Source organism: Primulina tabacum, chromosome 18 (genome assembly GCF_025594145.1).
Source record: "Primulina tabacum isolate GXHZ01 chromosome 18, ASM2559414v2, whole genome shotgun sequence".
NCBI classification, from domain to species: domain Eukaryota; kingdom Viridiplantae; phylum Streptophyta; class Magnoliopsida; order Lamiales; family Gesneriaceae; genus Primulina; species Primulina tabacum.
In genome coordinates, this window is record NC_134567.1 from 21,166,959 (window position 1) to 21,186,809 (window position 19,851).

Here is a 19,851-nt window from a genome sequence, read left to right on the forward strand (position 1 = left end):
GTTGCGACAATGTCGAAAATCATCTATACATGGTTTGAAAGCCCAAAATACAAAGTTCAAAATTTTATGTGGATGGTCATACGGTCGAAGATGCTTCCATTCTACAATAGTTCCTGGATTGTACTTCGACAAAGCTCCCATATATTTAGGAAGCAAAGATACAGAGTTTTCCCATGTGCCATAGATTACCTCCACCGCGCATTTCAAACTCTGCCATGCCTTAGCATACGATATATCATACCCATATTTTCCTTTAATACTTTCTTGCACATATTTGATCTCGTATGCAGGATCGCAACGCACAATTCCCAAAAGTGTACTGACTATCATGTTTACGTCAAGGTTGTGGTGATCTATACCGACTTGGGTAGACGTGCATGTGTGATCATCACCATATTTTGTGATCATGAAGTAGCCTAAACTTTTTTTCATCGATGCTCGAAGTCCCCACCCACAGTTGCCACCTTCGGACCAGTTTTTGCATTTGACCTTCCAAATTGTCGGAGAACTTTGGATAACAATATATTCGCGTCTCAAAACCCGAACAGAAAAATCCTTCACTGAAGCTATTAAATCTTTTTTGCTCTTAAAAACCATTTTTACACCGAGCTCTGGCCTTTCAGGATTGTAAAAGTTTGTTCGTGATGCAGAATGAATACCAAATGAATCTGGAATTTGTTCATCATAGACTTCATTGAAAAATTGGGGAATTTCACGTAAATGTTGCTCCGGTGCAATAGGAATGTTCTCTGTCAATGTTGCTCCAGACATTAACACACGCGCCGATGTCCCTTCATTTGCATTGTCAACGTAATGATCATCTTCTCCGTCACTTGATGTAGCATACAAATCATCATCGCTATTCATGATATGATGCGAACTGTCCCCAAATAAATCATCTTGCTCAGGCATGTGTTCTGTAATTGGGACGGGAATATTTGCATCCACAGTAGAACTATCAAAATGTCTAACATTTGTGGTATTTTCTTCATCACCCCATGAATTTAAATCCAATTGATGTGCTCTACTAGAACCCCATGCAACATCAACTCTTGATGGAATCGTGATATGATTATCCCAACCCCCTGAAGTAAAATCCAATTCTCGTGTTCTATTCATCCCCCATGCATAGTCTTCTTCAGTGTGAGCCGTGATATGGTGATCCCAAGGACCAGTGTCGATCCCAGAATATGTATGAATTGACTGTTCATCGACGTGATACATAGAAGGTCCCGCTTCATTTAAACCTACTGTTCCCAAACCTTGCGTTATTACCGGCATGACTGCATCAAAATCGTAATCACTTACGTTCTGTAACACTGGCGATGAATCACCATACAAGTACATGCAATCCAGTGTCGGCAACTCAAACATAAATTGTAGACTATCATCATATGTGATATAGACATGATCTTCAAGTAACGAGACAACAAGCTATAACAATATTTTGTTTACAATTTGATTCAGAATTTTGATGGGTCGATCTCCAGTTTGCGATGCACATAATTCACCAGTTGGGAAAATGTAGTAGACCGAGGGATTTTAATGGGTCTGGTCGCGGGAATACTATATCCAACCATACCATCTTCAATAATGACATTGCCACCTACGTAGAGTAAGGCCTTCACAGTATCTATGTCTGCACCGAAAACAAAGACAATGTATAGAATCATAAAAAAATTCCATTACGAGTTTCTTACACATATATTAAAAATATATTTTATATTGGATTAATTTTAAAGAATCACTTACAAAATTATTATTATTATTATTAAAATTTATATTGTCAAATCAATTTAATTAAAAATTACATTTAATAATACCAATGTATGTTTTTATAATAATTTTTTTTATGACTTATATTAAAAAATTAAAATTTTAAACATGTGTAATTATAATTTTTACATATATTTTCTTATATTAACAATTAAGAGTATCAATACACAACTAAGAGTATCAATACACAGGTTTAACAATTCAAAATATATCATAAAATAAATATTATTATTATTATTATTATTATTATTATTATTATTTAATACATGTATTATCTAGGCGTGCAACTTTGAAATAATTATAGCGAGACCTTTGTATTATTATTTTTTTTTAAAAAAAAAGGTAAATGGTAGGCGTGACTTTGCATTGTGTACAAGGCCAGCCAGTAGGTTGCAGATTCACATGAAAACAAATTTTTCATTAATAACTTTTTTTTTCCAAATATCAAAGCGTCGTCAGCCTAAAAGACACTAAACAGTGAAAAAACCCTTAAAATTAACCTATTCTCATATTTAAATAATATAATTACATTTAAAATACAAACTTTGAAATTTTTTTAGTATTCCTATTAGTAATTTTATACTATGATTAATATTCAAAATAAAAAATATAACAAAATTATACTTAATAGTATAATGCAACCGAACAAAATTATAATTACATTAACACAATCTAATTAATACAATTAAAGTATAAAAATTATTGAAATCACCTTCTCAAATGTAGTTGTACGGAATTTGTAATTGAAGCAACGAACGATGTTTAATATCTGCACTAAATTACAAACATTATCAAATATATTTTAAAAAAAACAATATTGAAAGAAAAAATAAGGATTCGATTGAGACTCGGCACAATTCTACCAAATTCTGATACTAAGCACAATTCTCCAAAATCAAATTCTGAATTACTGATACTCGGCGCAATTCTCTCGAATTCTGAACAAATAAAGCCATGAATCGTTGTGCGTGAATAAGAAGAAATGCGGAAGATGAATTCTCGGTAATGAATAAGAAGAAATATTGAAATGTTCGAAAAAAAAGCTCGGTGTTTGTGTTCGAAAGGCTCGGGGAAGTTTAAATAGATGGAAGTCACGGATTATAAGAATCCGTGACCAACTGGCACGGATTCTAAGAATCAGTGACTCACTTTTTCTTTTTTTTCCTTTTTTAAATGTTGAATACGTAAAAAAAATTCTGCGGATTGTTATACTTTTGCATATTAAAAGTATAATAATCTGTGACAGTGTGTCACGGATTCTTAAAATAACCCCGTAGTTTGTAAGTGTGGAAGTTAATTATGTATATAAACAATTAATTATTCAAAATATCAAACTACGATATGATATTACTATTGAAATGAATGATATTTTAGGAAATAAAAATATATAGTAGAAATAAAGGTGTTATTAGCGATGACAGCATGATGGAGGGGTAGGTTTGTCATTCTCGTCCTTATCTCCGAATTTCATCTTCCTCTCTATACCCCTCTCTAACTTGAAAAAATCGAGGATCGCCATCTTTGTTTAGATTTTTCTCTCGGGAAAATTGACATCTTTAGACGCTATCAAAATAAAATTTTAGTATTTTGTAACATTATTAGATAGATACAAGTTTATTGAATAAAAAATGTTGGAAAAATATGAAGATATTTCCTTCACCAAGTATATTATGAGAAAATAATATTTCAACGAAAGAGATAAAGTAAATTGCAAAAGAACTTTCTTCATTAAAACTTGGAAGTAGATTAAGTGAGTATGTTTTAAAATAATAATACTAATAAATTACTTCTGAAATCAAAAACTCCACTCGTCAAACAGGCTGGAGGGGTCGGTTTGCCTGATGGTGAACCTAACCTCAAAATAGTTGAGAATCCTTGGATATATTCGATAGAGAGAGAAACTCCACATGTTTTACTCATAATCATAACTAACCGTCTAAGAAGAACAAAAAATTTCTTCTTAAATGTCACTTTTTTAAGACAATCAATGCAATATTATTCCCTTGTTCTCTATACTCTGTGTCTCCTCAATCAAATTTCTTGTGAATCTCGATATCCATGAGTGAACTAACCTAGTTGGTTCCATGCCGGTAATATACCTACCAAACAAGTTGAACTTGTCATATTATGTCATTGGTACAATAATTTAATGATATATTTATATGATTTTTCACGTGTTTCAATATATAAATTCATTTGAAAAACTATACGAGACTCATCTTTTAGTACCGATCAATTTTTAAGAATACGATCAATAAAATTTCAAGTATATTTATGTATTGAATCATTTTCAAAAAACATTATAATATGAGTAGGTCTCTTGTGAGACAATGTCACGAATCTTTACATGTGTTTATCTATGTGTTTTTATTAAATGGCTAAAATGGAAAAATCAGATCGAATTGTAAATTTTGTTTTACATGATTCAATTTAAATGTTTTTTTTTTCTCGACTTTTATTTTAGTTTCGCTGATTCCGGGTTGTCTGATTGGTTTTCGCTTTCTGAAATAAGAAAGCCATGGAAGTCGAACTATGCAGTATATGTTAAAATAGCCAATAGGGTAACTAATCCTAAAGATTTTCCTTGGAAGAGTTGATTGATTGAGAAATATGTGTATTCTGATACGATCTTACAAATCTTTATTTGTGAAACATGTCAATCATACCTATATTTACAATAAAAAGTAATACTCTTAGTATAAAAAATAATATTTTTTATGGATGATCCAAATAAAATATATGTATCACAAAATACGATCCGTGACATTGTCATACAAAAATTTTTTACAATATAATGCATATGAGATGGATGTGACCAAAAGAAAGTTTGGTGAGGGATACAATGGTAATCTTCTCTCATAATATTTTCATTATGGATCGCTTCCACAGGTCAAACCTACTCCCCTGGTAGTCTTTCCTCCTCCACTCCTCCCACCTAACTCAGCGTCTCCATTGATCCCATCGGTATTTATTCAACAAATTATTACTCTAAACTCTGCAACTAATTCAGACCAACCCTCTTTTCTTTTCTTTTTCCTTACAGTAACACTTGTACTCATCGTATCAATTCGGAAAAAAGTGCCAAGAAAAGCTTGAATAACCACAGCGCATGCCGTCAATGGCTTCTGTTCAAACCCAGAATCCAGAGATCCCTTCTGATCTTGTTTCATCCCAGAAACAATCGGCATCGGATCAACAAGACCATATTTTCGTATCCAAACTGCCACCGATCCCGATTCCCAATCACATTCCTCTTCACAGTTTCTGTTTCCAAAATCTCTCGCAGAAATCCGACAGGACCTGTCTCTTAGTCGGAAACACCGGAAGAAGCTACACCTACACCGAGGTTCATCTCATCTGCCGGAGAACCGCCGCCGGTCTGTCCAAAATTGGGGTCAAGAAAGGCGATGTCATAATGCTGCTGCTCCAGAACTGCGCCGAGTTCGCGTTCTGTTTCATGGGTGCTTCGATGATCGGCGGGGTTACTACTACAGCTAATCCTTTTCTCACCAGGGCTGAGATTTTCAAGCAATTCAACGCATCGAATTCGAAGTTGATCGTCACGCAGTCGCTGTACGTGGACAAGCTCCGCGATCCAGTCGATAGTGGTAATGATTCCCCGAAGCTCGGCCGGGATTTCGCTGTAGTCACCATCGACGATCCTCCAGAGGGTTGCTTGCCTTTCTCTGTATTATGTGAAGCAGACGAAAACGATGTTCCGGATGTGGAAATAGACCCGGACGACGCCGTCGCGCTGCCGTTCTCCTCCGGCACCACCGGGCTACCCAAGGGCGTGATTCTAACCCACAAGAGTTTGATCACCAGCATAGCTCAGCAAGTGGACGGCGAGAACCCCAATTGGCATGTCAAAGAAGACGACGTGGTCCTCTGCGTTCTGCCATTGTTTCACATATTCGCATTGAATGCGGCGCTGCTGTGTTCGTTGAGGGTGGGCGCCGGGATCCTGATGGTGCAGAAATTCGAGATGGGTTTGCTTCTGCAGCTCATACAGAGGCACCGAGTGTCGGTCGCGGCGGTGGTGCCGCCGCTTGTGCTTGCCCTAGCTAAGAATCCGGTGGTGGATAATTTCGACCTGACCTCGATTCGGCTGGTGCAGTCCGGGGCTGCGCCGCTTGGGAAGGATCTGGAGGAAGCGCTTCTCCGACGTTTGCCGCAGGCGGTTTTCGGACAGGTACGTCACGCTACTAACTCAACAACCACCGCAACTAAATTTCATGTTATTCGAGTGGGGATATATAATTAATTTATATTCTTTATCAAAATATAAAATTCATCTAGATTATTTTTAATATGATTTTTCGATTGAAACTCTGGTTTTTAGTAATGACTTTTAGAGTCATTTAAATTATGTTAGTATTTGGATAGATAGATTTGAAAAACCATTTATTTAAATTATGTTAATGTTTGGATTGATCGATTTAAAAAATTCACATATAAATTGATCTCGGATGTCTTCATGTTGCTTTGCACGACTTGTCACTAAAGTTTAGAAATGTCATGTTTTTCACAAAAGTTAATCTTATCTAAGAACAGGGAAAATGGTCCACCCAAATTTCCCATTTTTGTTTTAAAAATGGAGAAGTACTACATTTTTAGTTGGTTTGAATTACATCTTTTATTATTAGCATTACATAAATCCTTTTCATGGCCTGATCTTTTTTTCCCAAATATCTTTTTCTGTATGAAATAAATAAATTAGTACTTTTTTTTTAAAATCATTTTTTATATCGATACGAAGCGTGGACCATTTAAATAATTCATTATCACTAATTGTTGATGAAGATAATGATAAGAATAACAATAGTAATTCGAGCCGTGTCCGAGTAGTATTTTTCGAGGATAAATTTGGAATCCACTTTAATTTTTTTAACAAAATTTTAAAATAATGAAGGGGGAATTCGAAATACCCCAAAAATTAAATTCATCCAAAAATGTATACTTAAGGATGTATTTCAACAACTTGCTGTTGTTGAATAAACGAGTAAAATAAAAATTTGAATTTATGGGAAGGATATGCTCGTGTTTGGATTCATTTAATTGGTCATGATTATTGGTGGAAGTTGCAACCAACTTTTTTGTTATTTGTCAAACTTAATTAAAAGTCTAATTAATTGTTTACATATGTATTTTTATAAAACGGTTGGTCCGATCTATATCAAAAATATATTTTCAATGTTTGGTCCGTCACCTAAATTTCAAGCTTCTTTGTTGACCGTCAATAAACATATTATATACGGTGTCACCGATAAAATACAAAATATACTATTTATTCAATATTATACATATTTCGAGAGAAGATTTTAAGGTGTCTTTATTATATAATAATATTGAATTTAAATAAATTGTTCAATAATTTGAGTTATAGGGGTACGGTATGACCGAGGCTGGTCCGGTGCTATGTTTATCCCCATTGTTTGCAAAGCAACCATTTCCAACTAAATCTGGCTCGTGTGGCAACGTAGTTCGGAATGCCGAGCTTAAGGTGGTCAGCCCCGAAACCGGCCATTCCCTCCCCCGCAATCAACCCGGTGAAATATGCATCCGCGGATCGCAGATCATGAAAGGTATACCATCTGCTTGTTTATATAATTGTAGGATCGAGTGTTATATCCGTGGGGTTAAACCATGCCAATCAAGCTAGTTTATGCATGTATGCATATCACTTGTTTGTTTATTTAAATTGTAGGGTACTTGAATGATGCTGAGGCAACAGCCAGAACCATTGACGTAGATGGTTGGCTTCATACCGGGGACATAGGCTACGTAGACGAAGACGACGATGTTTTCATCATAGACAGACTCAAAGAACTCATTAAATTCAAAGGCTTCCAAGTGCCACCCGCTGAGCTCGAGTCTCTTCTCCTTAGCCACCCCAACATCACCGATGCTGCCGTCGTACCGTAAGTACATTAACATAATATATATATATATATATATATAGTCATGATAGTGACTTACTACAGAGTTGGTTTATACATAAAAATGATTTGGATTCACAGGCAAAACGATGAAGCAGCTGGTGAAGTTCCAGTGGCATTTGTTGTTGCGGCAAGTGAGTGCCAAGTGACGGAAGAAGAAGTGAAAGAATTCGTCGCGAAACAGGTGGTTTTCTACAAGAGGTTGCATAAAGTGCACTTTGTAAATGCGATTCCCAAGTCTCCTGCGGGCAAAATTTTGAGAAAAGAGCTCAGGGCCAAGCTGCACAATGCATCATGAATTGTTTGTGTTTGTTTACCAAGATTATTTTACGAATAAAAAGGAGTTAATTACGATTAATATCTAGTAAATTTGTTGAGGACTAATTGTATGAAACTGAAATGATCATATACAACATGCCTCGATCAACAATTAATTATTTATTTTCTCTGTAAATTATTTTTTGGTCGAAGAGAGTAATTTTAGAGCTTCTTTACTTTATATAGTTCCCATGATTCGAGCTTGGGCTGTATGCTCCTTTGGTAAGTTCACCATTCCCCTTTGTAATAGGTCCCACGATCGAGACCTCCCCTCCCCTACCCTACCCTAGAATAGGAAATAAAATAATAAAAAAAAAAGGATTTGATTCGTTTCTTGCACATTAATAAGAAATTGGATGGAAAAAGAGGACTTTGCCACTTGGTCCAAATGTTTAGTAGTTCAGTTTCTACATTCCTGGCTACTCTTCTTCCATGTCTACGTGATATGAGATTGATCATCTAGATTCGAGTTGGGTGGGAGTGGTAACGTGGACGTCTTTGTCTATGTCGACTATTTGCTATTGGGATATCAGTGTTTAGATATTTTCGAAATCATCATCTATGATTACAATTATGATAATAAATTAAAATACAAAGGATAATTTAATTTTTCAATTCTAATTATCGTAAAATTTGAGAGAAAAATGTGAGATGATACGAATATTTTGAGTCTCATTATTTTACCAAACAATGCAAATGTGATCCAAAAATTTTCAAATAATACGGTAACTGATACTCACTATAAATATAGGGCTCGATTTCGATAGTTGATAGTAGCTCAAATCACAAAGGAGACCGATAGAAGGGGGCCGAAAAGGTGTTCCGGCGTAGTCCCTCCCGGCGTAGCCCCTCCTTTGCTATGAATCAATAATGAATGCCTAACTAGACTTTTAAACTTGGTATTTATAGGTGAATACATGAGATCCATCATGAGACTTCTATCTTGGCTAGGGATGAGCCGGGGGTCCAAAATCCGGTTTGGACCTGATCTTGATGGCCCAGTCATGGAGTATCACCAGTATCCCCTCCCAATCGACTGAACCGCAAATTCAAAGTTCAATTAATTGCGCTGCCCTTGGCTTACTAAATGTGACCGTGCATTCTTCCCCCTCCCATAGACCTGCTTCCTCCTCGCTCGCCTCGCCTACTCCACAGCCTCACCTCCTCCTCGCGGCCATCCTCTCGCCCTTGCCCTTGCCCTCGCCCTTCGCCCACCTCGCCAACAGCCCCTCCCTCGCAGCCTCGCACCCACGCCCTCGTAGCCTCAACCCCTTGCCTCGGCCATGCCTGCCCCTACTTGTTCGACACCACATCCAATCTCGCAACTCCTCCCTCGCCCACTGCGCGCCTCGTCTCTCGCCCATCTCGCCCTCCCGCTCTCTCTTGTCTTGCACTCCCGCTCTCCAACCTCGCCCACAACCTCACCTCTCGCCTCGCCCTTCTGCTTCTCCTCCCTCCAATCCGCACCTCGCCCTCGCCTTCAGTCCACTCTCGTCCGAGACCACGCGTAGCCTGCCTTGCCTCGCCTCGCCTCGCCTCCGCTCACAACCTCCCCCTTGACCTAGCACCCTCGCCTTAGCCTTGCCCTCGCTCCAACACCCCACAACCTCACCTCCTCGCCCCTCTCTCAGTGCTTCGCCTTCTCCCTCGTAGCCTCTCCCTCTCCCTCGCCTAGCCTCTGCCAGCCCCTCGTCCTCGCCTTGCCTTCACCCATCTCTCTCTCGTCTTCAAGGTCCTTTACTAGGATTTAGGTAGGAGAAACGAGTACTTCACTCACCCTCGCAAAGTCTTCGTCTCTTGTTTCTTCATAACGAACAGGCTTGAGTAACTCTTATGGTACCTATTGCTGCTAACAAATCGATGCAAGAAAGCTCTAGAAAAACCCTCAAAATAATGTATGGAGTGGGTTACAACTTATTAAACCACTGTCGGGCTGATCTCATCAACGTGCCCAGAAAACACCCTGCACCTAACGCCATCCAAATACCGATGCAACCAGAGCCGCATTTCAAATCTCCTCAAGTGTTCTTCTGGGTCAGTACTGCAGTCGTACTCTCCACGCTTGATTATCGAAAACTTGGGGGAAGCCCTTCTTCTAAAATGGCGAGGGAAAAAAGACTCTCTCTCATGGGCGCTGGAGCTCTGTTTCCCACTGTTGCCTAAACATTATTATCTCCTTCACATCTCTTCCATCTCAATTCTTCACTAGGGAGGGGGCTGCATCTCTTCACCCCGCTATGGTGTCCCTCAGCATTCTCCTCTTATTCCTGGTGAAGAGCTTGTTCTTCGGCAAACATAGATGCTTGGTTCTTGTTCATGGATTTGTCTTCTGTCCTGTTAATGAATTGACCTAACTGTTCCAGGGTCAAGTTCCACACACTCTCATTGGGATGAGGTTGCTCAAGTCTCGTCTCAGGACGAGGTTGTTCGGGTCTCGTCTGAGGACGTGACGATATTGAGTTAGTTCTTCTGCTCCCTCTCCGGCCTACCATCTCTACGTCTCAGCTCAAGTTGTCCCACAGATGGCACCAAGTGATACTCACTAGAAATACATGGTTCGGTTCCAGTAGGTGATAGTAGCCCGAATACAAACCTCGAATTTAATATATGCCTGAAATCATAAAGGAGACCATTAGAATGAGACAGGGAAGGTGTCCCGGCGAAACTCCTCCGACACTCAAGTCGGGTATTGAGAATAAAATGAGAGATCAGCTAAGGACGCTGTTAGAAATCAATATATTGAATATTTAATTAGACTCTCAAACATGATATTTATAGGAGAATACATGAGATCCATCCTAGGCCTTCAACTTTGGTTAGGGATGGGCCGGGGATCCAAAATCCGATTTGAACCTGATTTTGATGGGGCCCATTCATGAGGTATCGGTAACAAATTCGAGAGTTGAGACCGCTGCTCTCGTGAGAAAATATATCCTTGGATTGTCTGTTACAAAACAATGAACTTGGAAGATAGGGCACAAATTGAATAGGAGTTGCAGATATTAGCGATTGGATAAATGAAACGTAACTAATTGGGGGGAAAACAAGAATCTTATTTGGGCCCAAAAATAAAACGTACAAAACCCAGAACATCCATTTTGGCCCATCACATAAATAATAATAATAATAATAATAATAATAATAATAATAATAATAAAAAGTGAAAACCTCAACAAACCCTACATAAACCCTCCTCCGAATTCTTCTTCCTCTTTCTTCTCCTCAAGCCAACATTGTTGGCCTTCCAATTCTCGTGTTTTTGAATTGTTAAACCCTATAATCTGTATCACTATCTGTCAATTGGGGTTTACTTGATTTACATTGCTAATATGGCTAAGAGTGGTGCCTCCGGGGCTTTAGCGGCCTTAGCTTATGCAGCTTTTGGTGCACAACATTCTTATGCCGATGGACCCTTCAAATTTTCACCATTTGATAGCTCTTCTTCAGCTGCTCCCAAGGCTCCTGAACCAGTTAATTCGCCAACTCAGTCGCCTGCTCCTGCTCCGGCCGATGCTCCGCGGGTTCGGAATGATAATCCGAGGACGACCTCAGCGGGGTTCGACCCTGAGGCATTGGAGAGGGGTGCTAAGGCTTTGAGAGAGTTTAATAGCTCTCCCCATGCTAAGAAGGTTTGGATTTTGGGGGACTGTTATTGATTATGGTATTGTAATGACCCATTTCGGGACACATGCTGATTTTTTTTTGTCTTTTCGATCTGTTTTTACTCGATCTGTAGTAGCTGTGTTGAAACTACGTTTTTGTTGTTTTTCAATGACCTTCATTTTCATGCGGGAGAAAGTTTGCGGAGAGATTTAAGCTTGAGATGTTTTTTGTTGGGCTTTTTCCATTCTGCCTATTTTGATCTGTGTAGGTACGTTTTGGACAATATGGATGGTTAGACCAAGAAAGTTTACGTCTTGGTGGTGTTGGATAATCATATATGAATGAATTTTATACATTATTTCAAGTAATATATTGTGTTGTCGTATGTATCCAAGTATCTGCACGAGACTGGTTGGAATTTTCTGTAGCTAAAATATTATTGGTGCAGGCTTTTGAAGTGATGAAAAAGCAGGAAGAAACAAGGCAGCAGGAATTGAATGTAAAAGCGACAGAATTTAAGGCATTGCAAGCTCAAGCTGAAACTGTAAGATGGAGTTTCTTCTTAAAGAGTACAGTATCTTGCAGTCTAAATACAGCTATTTCTGTCAACATTGTTATAAGTTGTATGTTTTTGGTGAGAATCATCGTGTTACATCTGTGGATTGATTGGAATAAATTTTTTCCTGGCTATTTTATTCTCACCTTTAATCCAAGAATGTGGTATCTCACTCATTTATTTAGACGTCTTAGATTCTAAGTTGCAGTCCCATAATTTATGGACCAAACAACTGAATTCAATCGTATGCATTATGAGAATCTGAAATGAGACTTTTCTTGGTATTGAAACCTTAAACAGTTATGTTTTGAAGTTCCTGTTGACTGTAGTTGTAGCGTGCTTCCTCTGGTATCTTGAAGCATTGGTTTGTGGTGTTAGTTTCTCATTTTTGTTCAGAAAATCATTTTAATGCTTAAAACAGTTGTTGAGTTGGGACAGGGCGTGGTATGTGTATCAATACATGTGCTATTAGGATAAAGATTGATGATTGTATGGAAAGTGACATTTTTATTAGATTCTTAGAAAAAATAATGTAAATCTATGCTTGAAAATCAACAAGTTTCTTGTTACTTTAGGAGAGACAAAAGGTGGTATATGAAGAACAGAAAAAGCTGGCTCAGCAACAAGCACAAATTAAATCCCAGATGGCTCGTTATGAGGATGAATTGGCAAGAAAAAGGATGCAGGTATGTAATCCTTTGGTGCATATTAAATGTAGCAATGATATTTCCAGTGAATAAAGTACCTAGCTGGCAGGCAGAAAATGAACATCAAAGAGCAAGAAATCAAGAGCTTGTTAAAATGCAAGAGGAATCAGCTATGAGGCAAGAAGCGGCTAGACGAGCTACTGAGGAGCAAATTCAAGCACAACGCCGTCAGACTGAAAGAGAGAAAGCTGAAATAGAGCGTGAGACTATCAAGGTGAGGGCTTTGGCAGAGGCGGAGGGAAGAAGCCCATGAAGCAAAGCTTGCAGAAGATGTTAATAGAAGAATTTTAGTTGATCGTGCAAATGCAGAGCGAGAGAAATGGGTCGCTGCTATTAATACGACTTTTGATCACATTGGAGGTTTTCTTTTTCTAATGATAGTTTAATGTTGAAATTCAACATATTTTGTTGCATTGGTGTATGTAAAAGCTGACTGTGATTTCCATATGACATCCTGATACTCTGCTGGTGTGTGTTTTCTTGCAGATATGCATTATATGTAATTTTATAAATTGTCTGTGTTGAAAGTATTCAAATTTATCCTTCTGAATTTATCCAATAACCCATATCTTTCTTTCAAATATAGACTTGGGGTTTAGTGATAGCTTATTTTAATATACCGTTGCTTGCCCATCAAATGGATATAGGCAATGTTCGATTGTTTTTTAGCTCTTAACTGAATATTTAAATAGAGGATGGTGGCTTAATCTCTCAACCATGGCTCTCGCACCTTCATTTAAATTCTTGGCTCCACCTAGTCGCCTTCTGACTTATCCATCTAATGCAGGTGGTTTGAGAGCAATTCTAACCGACCAAAATAAGCTGGTTGTTGCTGTAGGAGGCATAACAGCTCTTGCTGCAGGTGTATACACTACTAGGTACAGTTTCATTTTTGGCAAGTTTATTAATTTTTTACATGTTAATATTCCATTTCTAAATCATGCGTGATGGATATTATACTCAATCTGATACCGTAGAATCAGGCATTTCATAACAATTTATATATTAGTGTGCTGTCAACCATTGTCAGATCTCAATGACCGTAGAGTTCAGTGTTTACAGTGGCTGGGGCGGGGCAAGTGAAATAGAATAAACTGAGGCATAAACATGATTTTGAATAATTGGAATGGGTCAGACCAAAAGGCCATAAGTCAAACTTGAGACTTGAATTTTTTTAGATTTACAATTAGGGAAATGACCTCGGACCTCTCTCTTAAAAATAGAGGATGTGCTATTTCTGTGCATTCCCGGGAGGGTGTTGAACCATAATGGCTTTCATGTCATATGCAAAATTCGACATGTGGCTAATTGTTCTTTACTTTCAGATTTAAAAGTAAATGGGAAGTAGAAACAAATGATAAACATGGAGAGGATTTTACTTATTCTTGTTTTGTCGATACTGCAGAAGTTTTTTGGTAGAATTTTGTGGTAAAAACTTCAAAAAAAACTTTTTTCTTTCAGTTGTGGTGATGGAAAACATTCTTGTGTAAGGCAACATTGAAAAGGTGTATTTAAAAGGCTGAAGTGTTAAATATCCAACGGAGTGATGGGAGAATGTTTCCATGGGTATAGGATGCATCGGTATTCATCCATTTGCAATTTCATGTGCTATCTGTTTTTTTCGTCTCCTTTCATATCTATAATGTTTTTCCTCTCACGCTTCAATTGCTTTAGGGGGCAACAAATTTGTTTATTGGGCACACATGATAATGTCTCAATTGTTTATTTGATGGGTTCCCTTTTAGCGTTTGACACTTGATTTTTATAGTCATATCTGAACTATGTGGCTATCGACCTTCATTAATATGAACATTGCCTTTTATATCATTGTGTGGTTATGTGTTGCTGTTATTTGATCCACAAGTCTCTGATTTATCTCTCGTCATACCTAGTTATTTTGTGTACTTCTTTCAGCACTTGAAGCAAATTTACCTTTCCAATTTCAGAGAAGGTGCTAGGGTGATATGGAGTTATGTGGACCGAATATTAGGACAACCATCTCCATCAGAGAATCTTCCAGAGGGAATACCCATGGTCTGGCTTGTTTTCAAGTTCCATGAGAACCCTCTCTGTGGTGCCACCGAAAGTTCTGGCTCCAAAAACGGAAATGGGTTTGGCGATGTTATTTTACACCCTTCTCTTCAGAAAAGGATTGAGTTGGCGAATGCAACTGCAAATACAAAAGCTCATCAGGCTCCATTTAGAAACATGCTTTTTTATGGCCACCAGGAACAGGGAAAACAATGGCTGCTAGGGAGCTCGCCCGTAAATCTGTATGAATCTAGCTCTTGCTCATCATGGAACTATTATTTCTGATTTGGAGTTAAATTTTTTTCTTTTATCCGTTTCTTCAGTAAGTAGCCAGCAAGATGTCCTTACTAACAGTAATCATACCTTTTCTCACAGTGGAATGATCTTGAATGGTTAAGGTGCTAGGACTTGACAGAAGAGCTGGTTATATAGGTGGTGGCTACTTTAGGTTCAACGGATAGGATGTTAAATTAGATAACTCTGTTCTCCTTCCCCTTCTTGATTGCTTCGCAGTTTTCACTGTCAAGATGAGAAGCTTCTCCTTCCCAACGATTAGACATTAATATTTTTGGCAACACCTTGGCGTTCCCTTTGTAACTTCTTGAGTTTCAGCTTTTAAAGTAATGACCCTGAAAATCGAAAATAATCACATCAATATTAATCGTATGCTTGGAGTGGCTTTATTTTATGCTTACAGGGAATTTAATACATGATTCTCTAATATCATTTTATGACACATTATGTTTATTAGGGCCTTGACTATGCGTTGATGACTGGAGGAGATGTTGCTCCCCTGGGCTCTCAGGCTGTTACAAGATCCACCAATTGTTTGACTGGTCCAAGAAGTCCAAAAAGGGTTTGTTACTTTTCATTGATGAAGCTGATGCATTTTTGTGCGAGTAAGTAAAATACCTTGATTACACTTCCGTATCTTTCTAGCACCATGGATTGCTGATGTTGATGTTTTTGTGAGTCATTGCTGCGTCCCTAGGTGTTGAAATCAAGTAAGAGGAAATGACTGTTTTTGGTTCATTAGGATATGGTCATAAATTCAAGTTTTTATTACCTGATGGAGCGCATAGCACTTGAACGCCTCCGAGTATGCTTCTTTTTGGCAGTGTTATGAAATTGTTTTCTTAAAAAATGGAGTGTACAGGCGGATATTGAGTTTTCTCTAAAATCAAATATGGATTTTCATCTCTGAAAAAACACACTTCCGATCCATCCAAATTATATAGCGTCATAGATGGGGTGGGGAGGGGTGGTTGATGGCTTACTAAAGAAAACATGGCAAAGTATGAAATCCACATTGGTGTTTCTATGTTTGCTTTCAAAACTTTGTAGCCAGTTTAGTGCGTACACTGTTGATGGAGATCTTATTTAAATAAAAATGGCATCTAACGGTAATATGTTAATTCAGGCGGAATAAAACATATGAGTGAAGCTCAAAGAAGTGCCCTCAATGCACTCCTATTTCGAACTGGTGACCAGTCCAAGGATATGTTCTTGCCCTTGCTACAAACCGACCTGGCGATCTTGATTCAGCTGTAGCGGACCGTATTGATGAAGTCTTAGAATTTCCTTTACCCGGTGAAGATGAGCGGTTCAAGCTGATTAAACTCTATCTTGACAAGTAATTGTGCAAGCTGGGGCAAGAAAACCGGCTTATTCTCACATTTGTTTCAGAAACAGCAGCAGAAAATAGAGGTAAAGGGCGTGAATGACGATATTTAAAGGAAGCAGCTGCAAAGACTCATGGATTTTCGGGTAGAGAGATAGCTAAGCTTATGGCCAGTGTTCAAGCGGCAGTGTATGGTAGTGATGACGTGTATTGGATCCTAACCTGTTTCGCGAAGTTGTAGATTATAAAGTTGCAGAGCATCAACAGAGAAGGAAACTTGCGGCAAGTGAGTGAAAATGTTTGAGCGAATAATAAGTTTATTGATTGTTCTTTTGGGAGAAGTTCAAATGTGCTTTTGTAGGAAGATCTTCTAATTTACATTTATGGCCCAGATTTTTCTTTCTGGGGATGCGTAATTATTTTCCCTCTTGAAGTGGGAGAACAATTTTGATCGATTGTGCTAGACCAAATAATTTCATATTATCTCTCTCTGTATTTTGTAACCCTAAATTATAAGTTGATAAATTGTAGCAACAGATACTCGTGGTTAACTTAACCCCCATATACCATTTGAGGAACTGGTCCCAGAAAGTATGATTCATTGCAAAGTAACATGATTGTATGGTTAGACAAAAAAAGGCAGCGACATCGTTACATGTGATCGAAAAAAAAAGCAGCGACATCGTTACATGTGATCGAATATTTGACATTATTCTTATTGTTGACCTTGATGAGCATGGCAGCAAACAACACGCCGTAATACCATATCTTATCTGAATTGAATCTTGAGACCAACAGTATGATCCGTCCTAAAAACATGACAGGATATGAGCTATCATCTAGTGGTGATGGTCTTGCTGATAGCGCAGTCCACAATATTTGCACACGGGGGCTCGTCCTTATCAAGGCAGATGAACTCAATTGGATGCCCAAGAGCTGGATTATCGTCTGCAACCAAAGGGGACGATGATATAAACAAAGTGAAAACAGACGCCACGACCAATAGGGTACCTCAAGATTCAGGAATTGAATCTTGAGACCAACAGTATGATCCGTCCTAAAAACATGACAGGATATAAACAAAGTGAAAACAGACGCCAAAGGGGAACAATCTCTGTACTGGTGTTTATTGTAGTTGGTCGCAGAAGTGGATAATTACAAAGTTCTGCCATGGGGAAAAATGGTTTCAACTCAATGGGAACTTTGGGGCCAAGATCTTGTTCAAACTAACCTCCTTCACATGCAACAATTCGGTCTTCTACTTTGATAGGTGGAACTTCGTTGATCAACTCCATCGGGACTTCTTACTTGTGTCCTATATTAGTGGGAATGGAACAGTAATTAGGATAAGAACATACATGTGTCTCACTATGAGAAAGATACGACTGTTGAGCCTAGCCACACAAAGTAAAACAAATAATAGTTGGTTTGGCAGATGGAAAAGTACCTACATCGAGTATAAACAGTACACGAGTCGAAGTAGCTCTTGAGACTTGGAAGATTATTTTAAACTTTAAAGATAATTTCATTTTGTGTTGCTATAATTTGACACTAAACAATTTTCATCTCAATAATTTGAAGTGAAACAAATACCGTTCTCTTAGGTTTCACCACTGACCAATAGGGTACCTCAAGGAATGAATATCTAACATAATCCTTGATGTTTGTCACCCATCAAAACCATCGGTGGGAGTAATTGAAGGAAGAATTAGGTCCATTTGAGTACCAAAATCAGCTATATTATAACATTTAAGCTTTGGCCCTTGGTCGCAAATCTCAATTATATACTACTTTAAAATGAGAAGATTACAACTTTCAAAGTAAAAAAAAAAATTATCAAGTTAATGAACATTTTCAAAATGATCTCAAATTCATATTAACAGAATATCTTTTCATGCTTTATGAAGTTAAGAATGCACAGTCAAACACCATTCCTGATGTTGAGAAAAATATCAGGCATTGGACACCCGAAAGAAAGTGAAGGGATGAAAAAGAATGCACTACAATGAGAGATTAAAAAGAATAAAATTTATTAAATCACCAATTAAAAAACAAGTACGAAAAAACATTATGATTACTTTAGTATCACTAGAATCCTTTTGACGATATATTAAAAGAGTCAGCACAATCTTCTGTGATACTTGTTCTTGCTGATTTGACTGTCACAACTACTGAATCCCAAGACCAAAAAATATCATGGAGATATTCGGTAAGGGTGCCAAGAGAAAACAGCAGTAACAAATAATAATCTCAACAAATTTGATCACTTGTAAATTGTAAAGGTACTGATAGTAAATTATAGTGTACTTATTTTCACCAGACTTATGGAAGTTTAAGCTTTCGACCTCTCCCCAACTTCATAATCCTAGCTCCTCCATTGAATCATGAGAGGATAGCAAAGTTAACCAAATATTTTATGCCATGTGATACAAATAGATGAATCGATTAAGAGAAGCAGATAACATCATCTTTACTGCTTTCTCCAATAATTCACAGACTCGATCCCCAAAATAAAAACTGGGGGCTTCGAATACAGATAAAAATAATAATAAAAGTATATCGACATAGATGTAGATAGTCTCGTCTGCGAATTCTACTAGAAATAATTTGATTTTTTGTAATCGAAAATTCATCGGATACCTGCATCCATTTTGCGGTGTGGAGGTGATAACCTCCCTGTCAACGATTCCACTGAGACTCCGAGAATTGGAGGATCCGGTTAGGGTTTTCAAGAGCTGCGTCGCCGCCGTAAACCCATTTTTTCTCCCGAAGGCCGCCATTGATCCAAATTCCAGCTCTCAATTTCTTCGCGAAAGAGAGATTACAGGCTGATTGTTTATTAATGATATGCTGAATTGGAATTCAGTTTAATTTTTTGGAAATGATAAAATATAAATTTACACTTATGAACCAAAAAATTGACTAATTATATCGACCCCAGAAATGCTCATTAATCATTATGTGCATTTAGTATAAAATCAATTTAAAACCACAACTAAATTCTTATTTTAGTGTTAACAAAAAAAATTTAATCAGAAAAATGACTTAATTTTTTTAAATATAATTTAATGATATAATCAGAAAATTATAAAAAAGGTATTTTACGAGTTGTTTGTGTGACTGATCGATCCAATTCATATTTACAATAAAAATAATATTTTTGACATAAAAATAATATTTTTTATGATTCATATCAGATCAAATATTTGTCTCATAAAATTAACTTGCGAAATCGTCTCACCGTTTTTTTTTTGTTTTATATATGTGTATATAGCGAGTTAAATTTTTTTTTAAATATTC

General features: G+C 37.5%; 1 protein-coding gene and 2 pseudogenes across 1 annotated transcript; 2 read left to right on the top strand and 1 right to left on the bottom strand.

The window, feature by feature from the left end:
- The first annotated feature begins 4,658 nt into the window (after positions 1-4,658).
- Positions 4,659-8,155, top strand: LOC142532540 (4-coumarate--CoA ligase 2-like). The gene is made up of 4 exons (XM_075638822.1): positions 4,659-5,968; positions 7,163-7,361; positions 7,484-7,697; positions 7,797-8,155. Exons 1-4 carry the CDS (start codon positions 4,886-4,888, stop codon positions 8,011-8,013), a joined length of 1,713 nt encoding a protein of 570 aa, XP_075494937.1. The 5' UTR covers positions 4,659-4,885; the 3' UTR covers positions 8,014-8,155.
- Positions 8,156-11,259: 3,104 nt separating this feature from the next.
- On the top strand, positions 11,260-16,918 carry LOC142532539 (uncharacterized; annotated as a pseudogene).
- A 214-nt stretch (positions 16,919-17,132) lies between these two features.
- Positions 17,133-19,417, bottom strand: LOC142533348 (NADH dehydrogenase [ubiquinone] iron-sulfur protein 6, mitochondrial-like; annotated as a pseudogene).
- Positions 19,418-19,851: the final 434 nt, after the last annotated feature.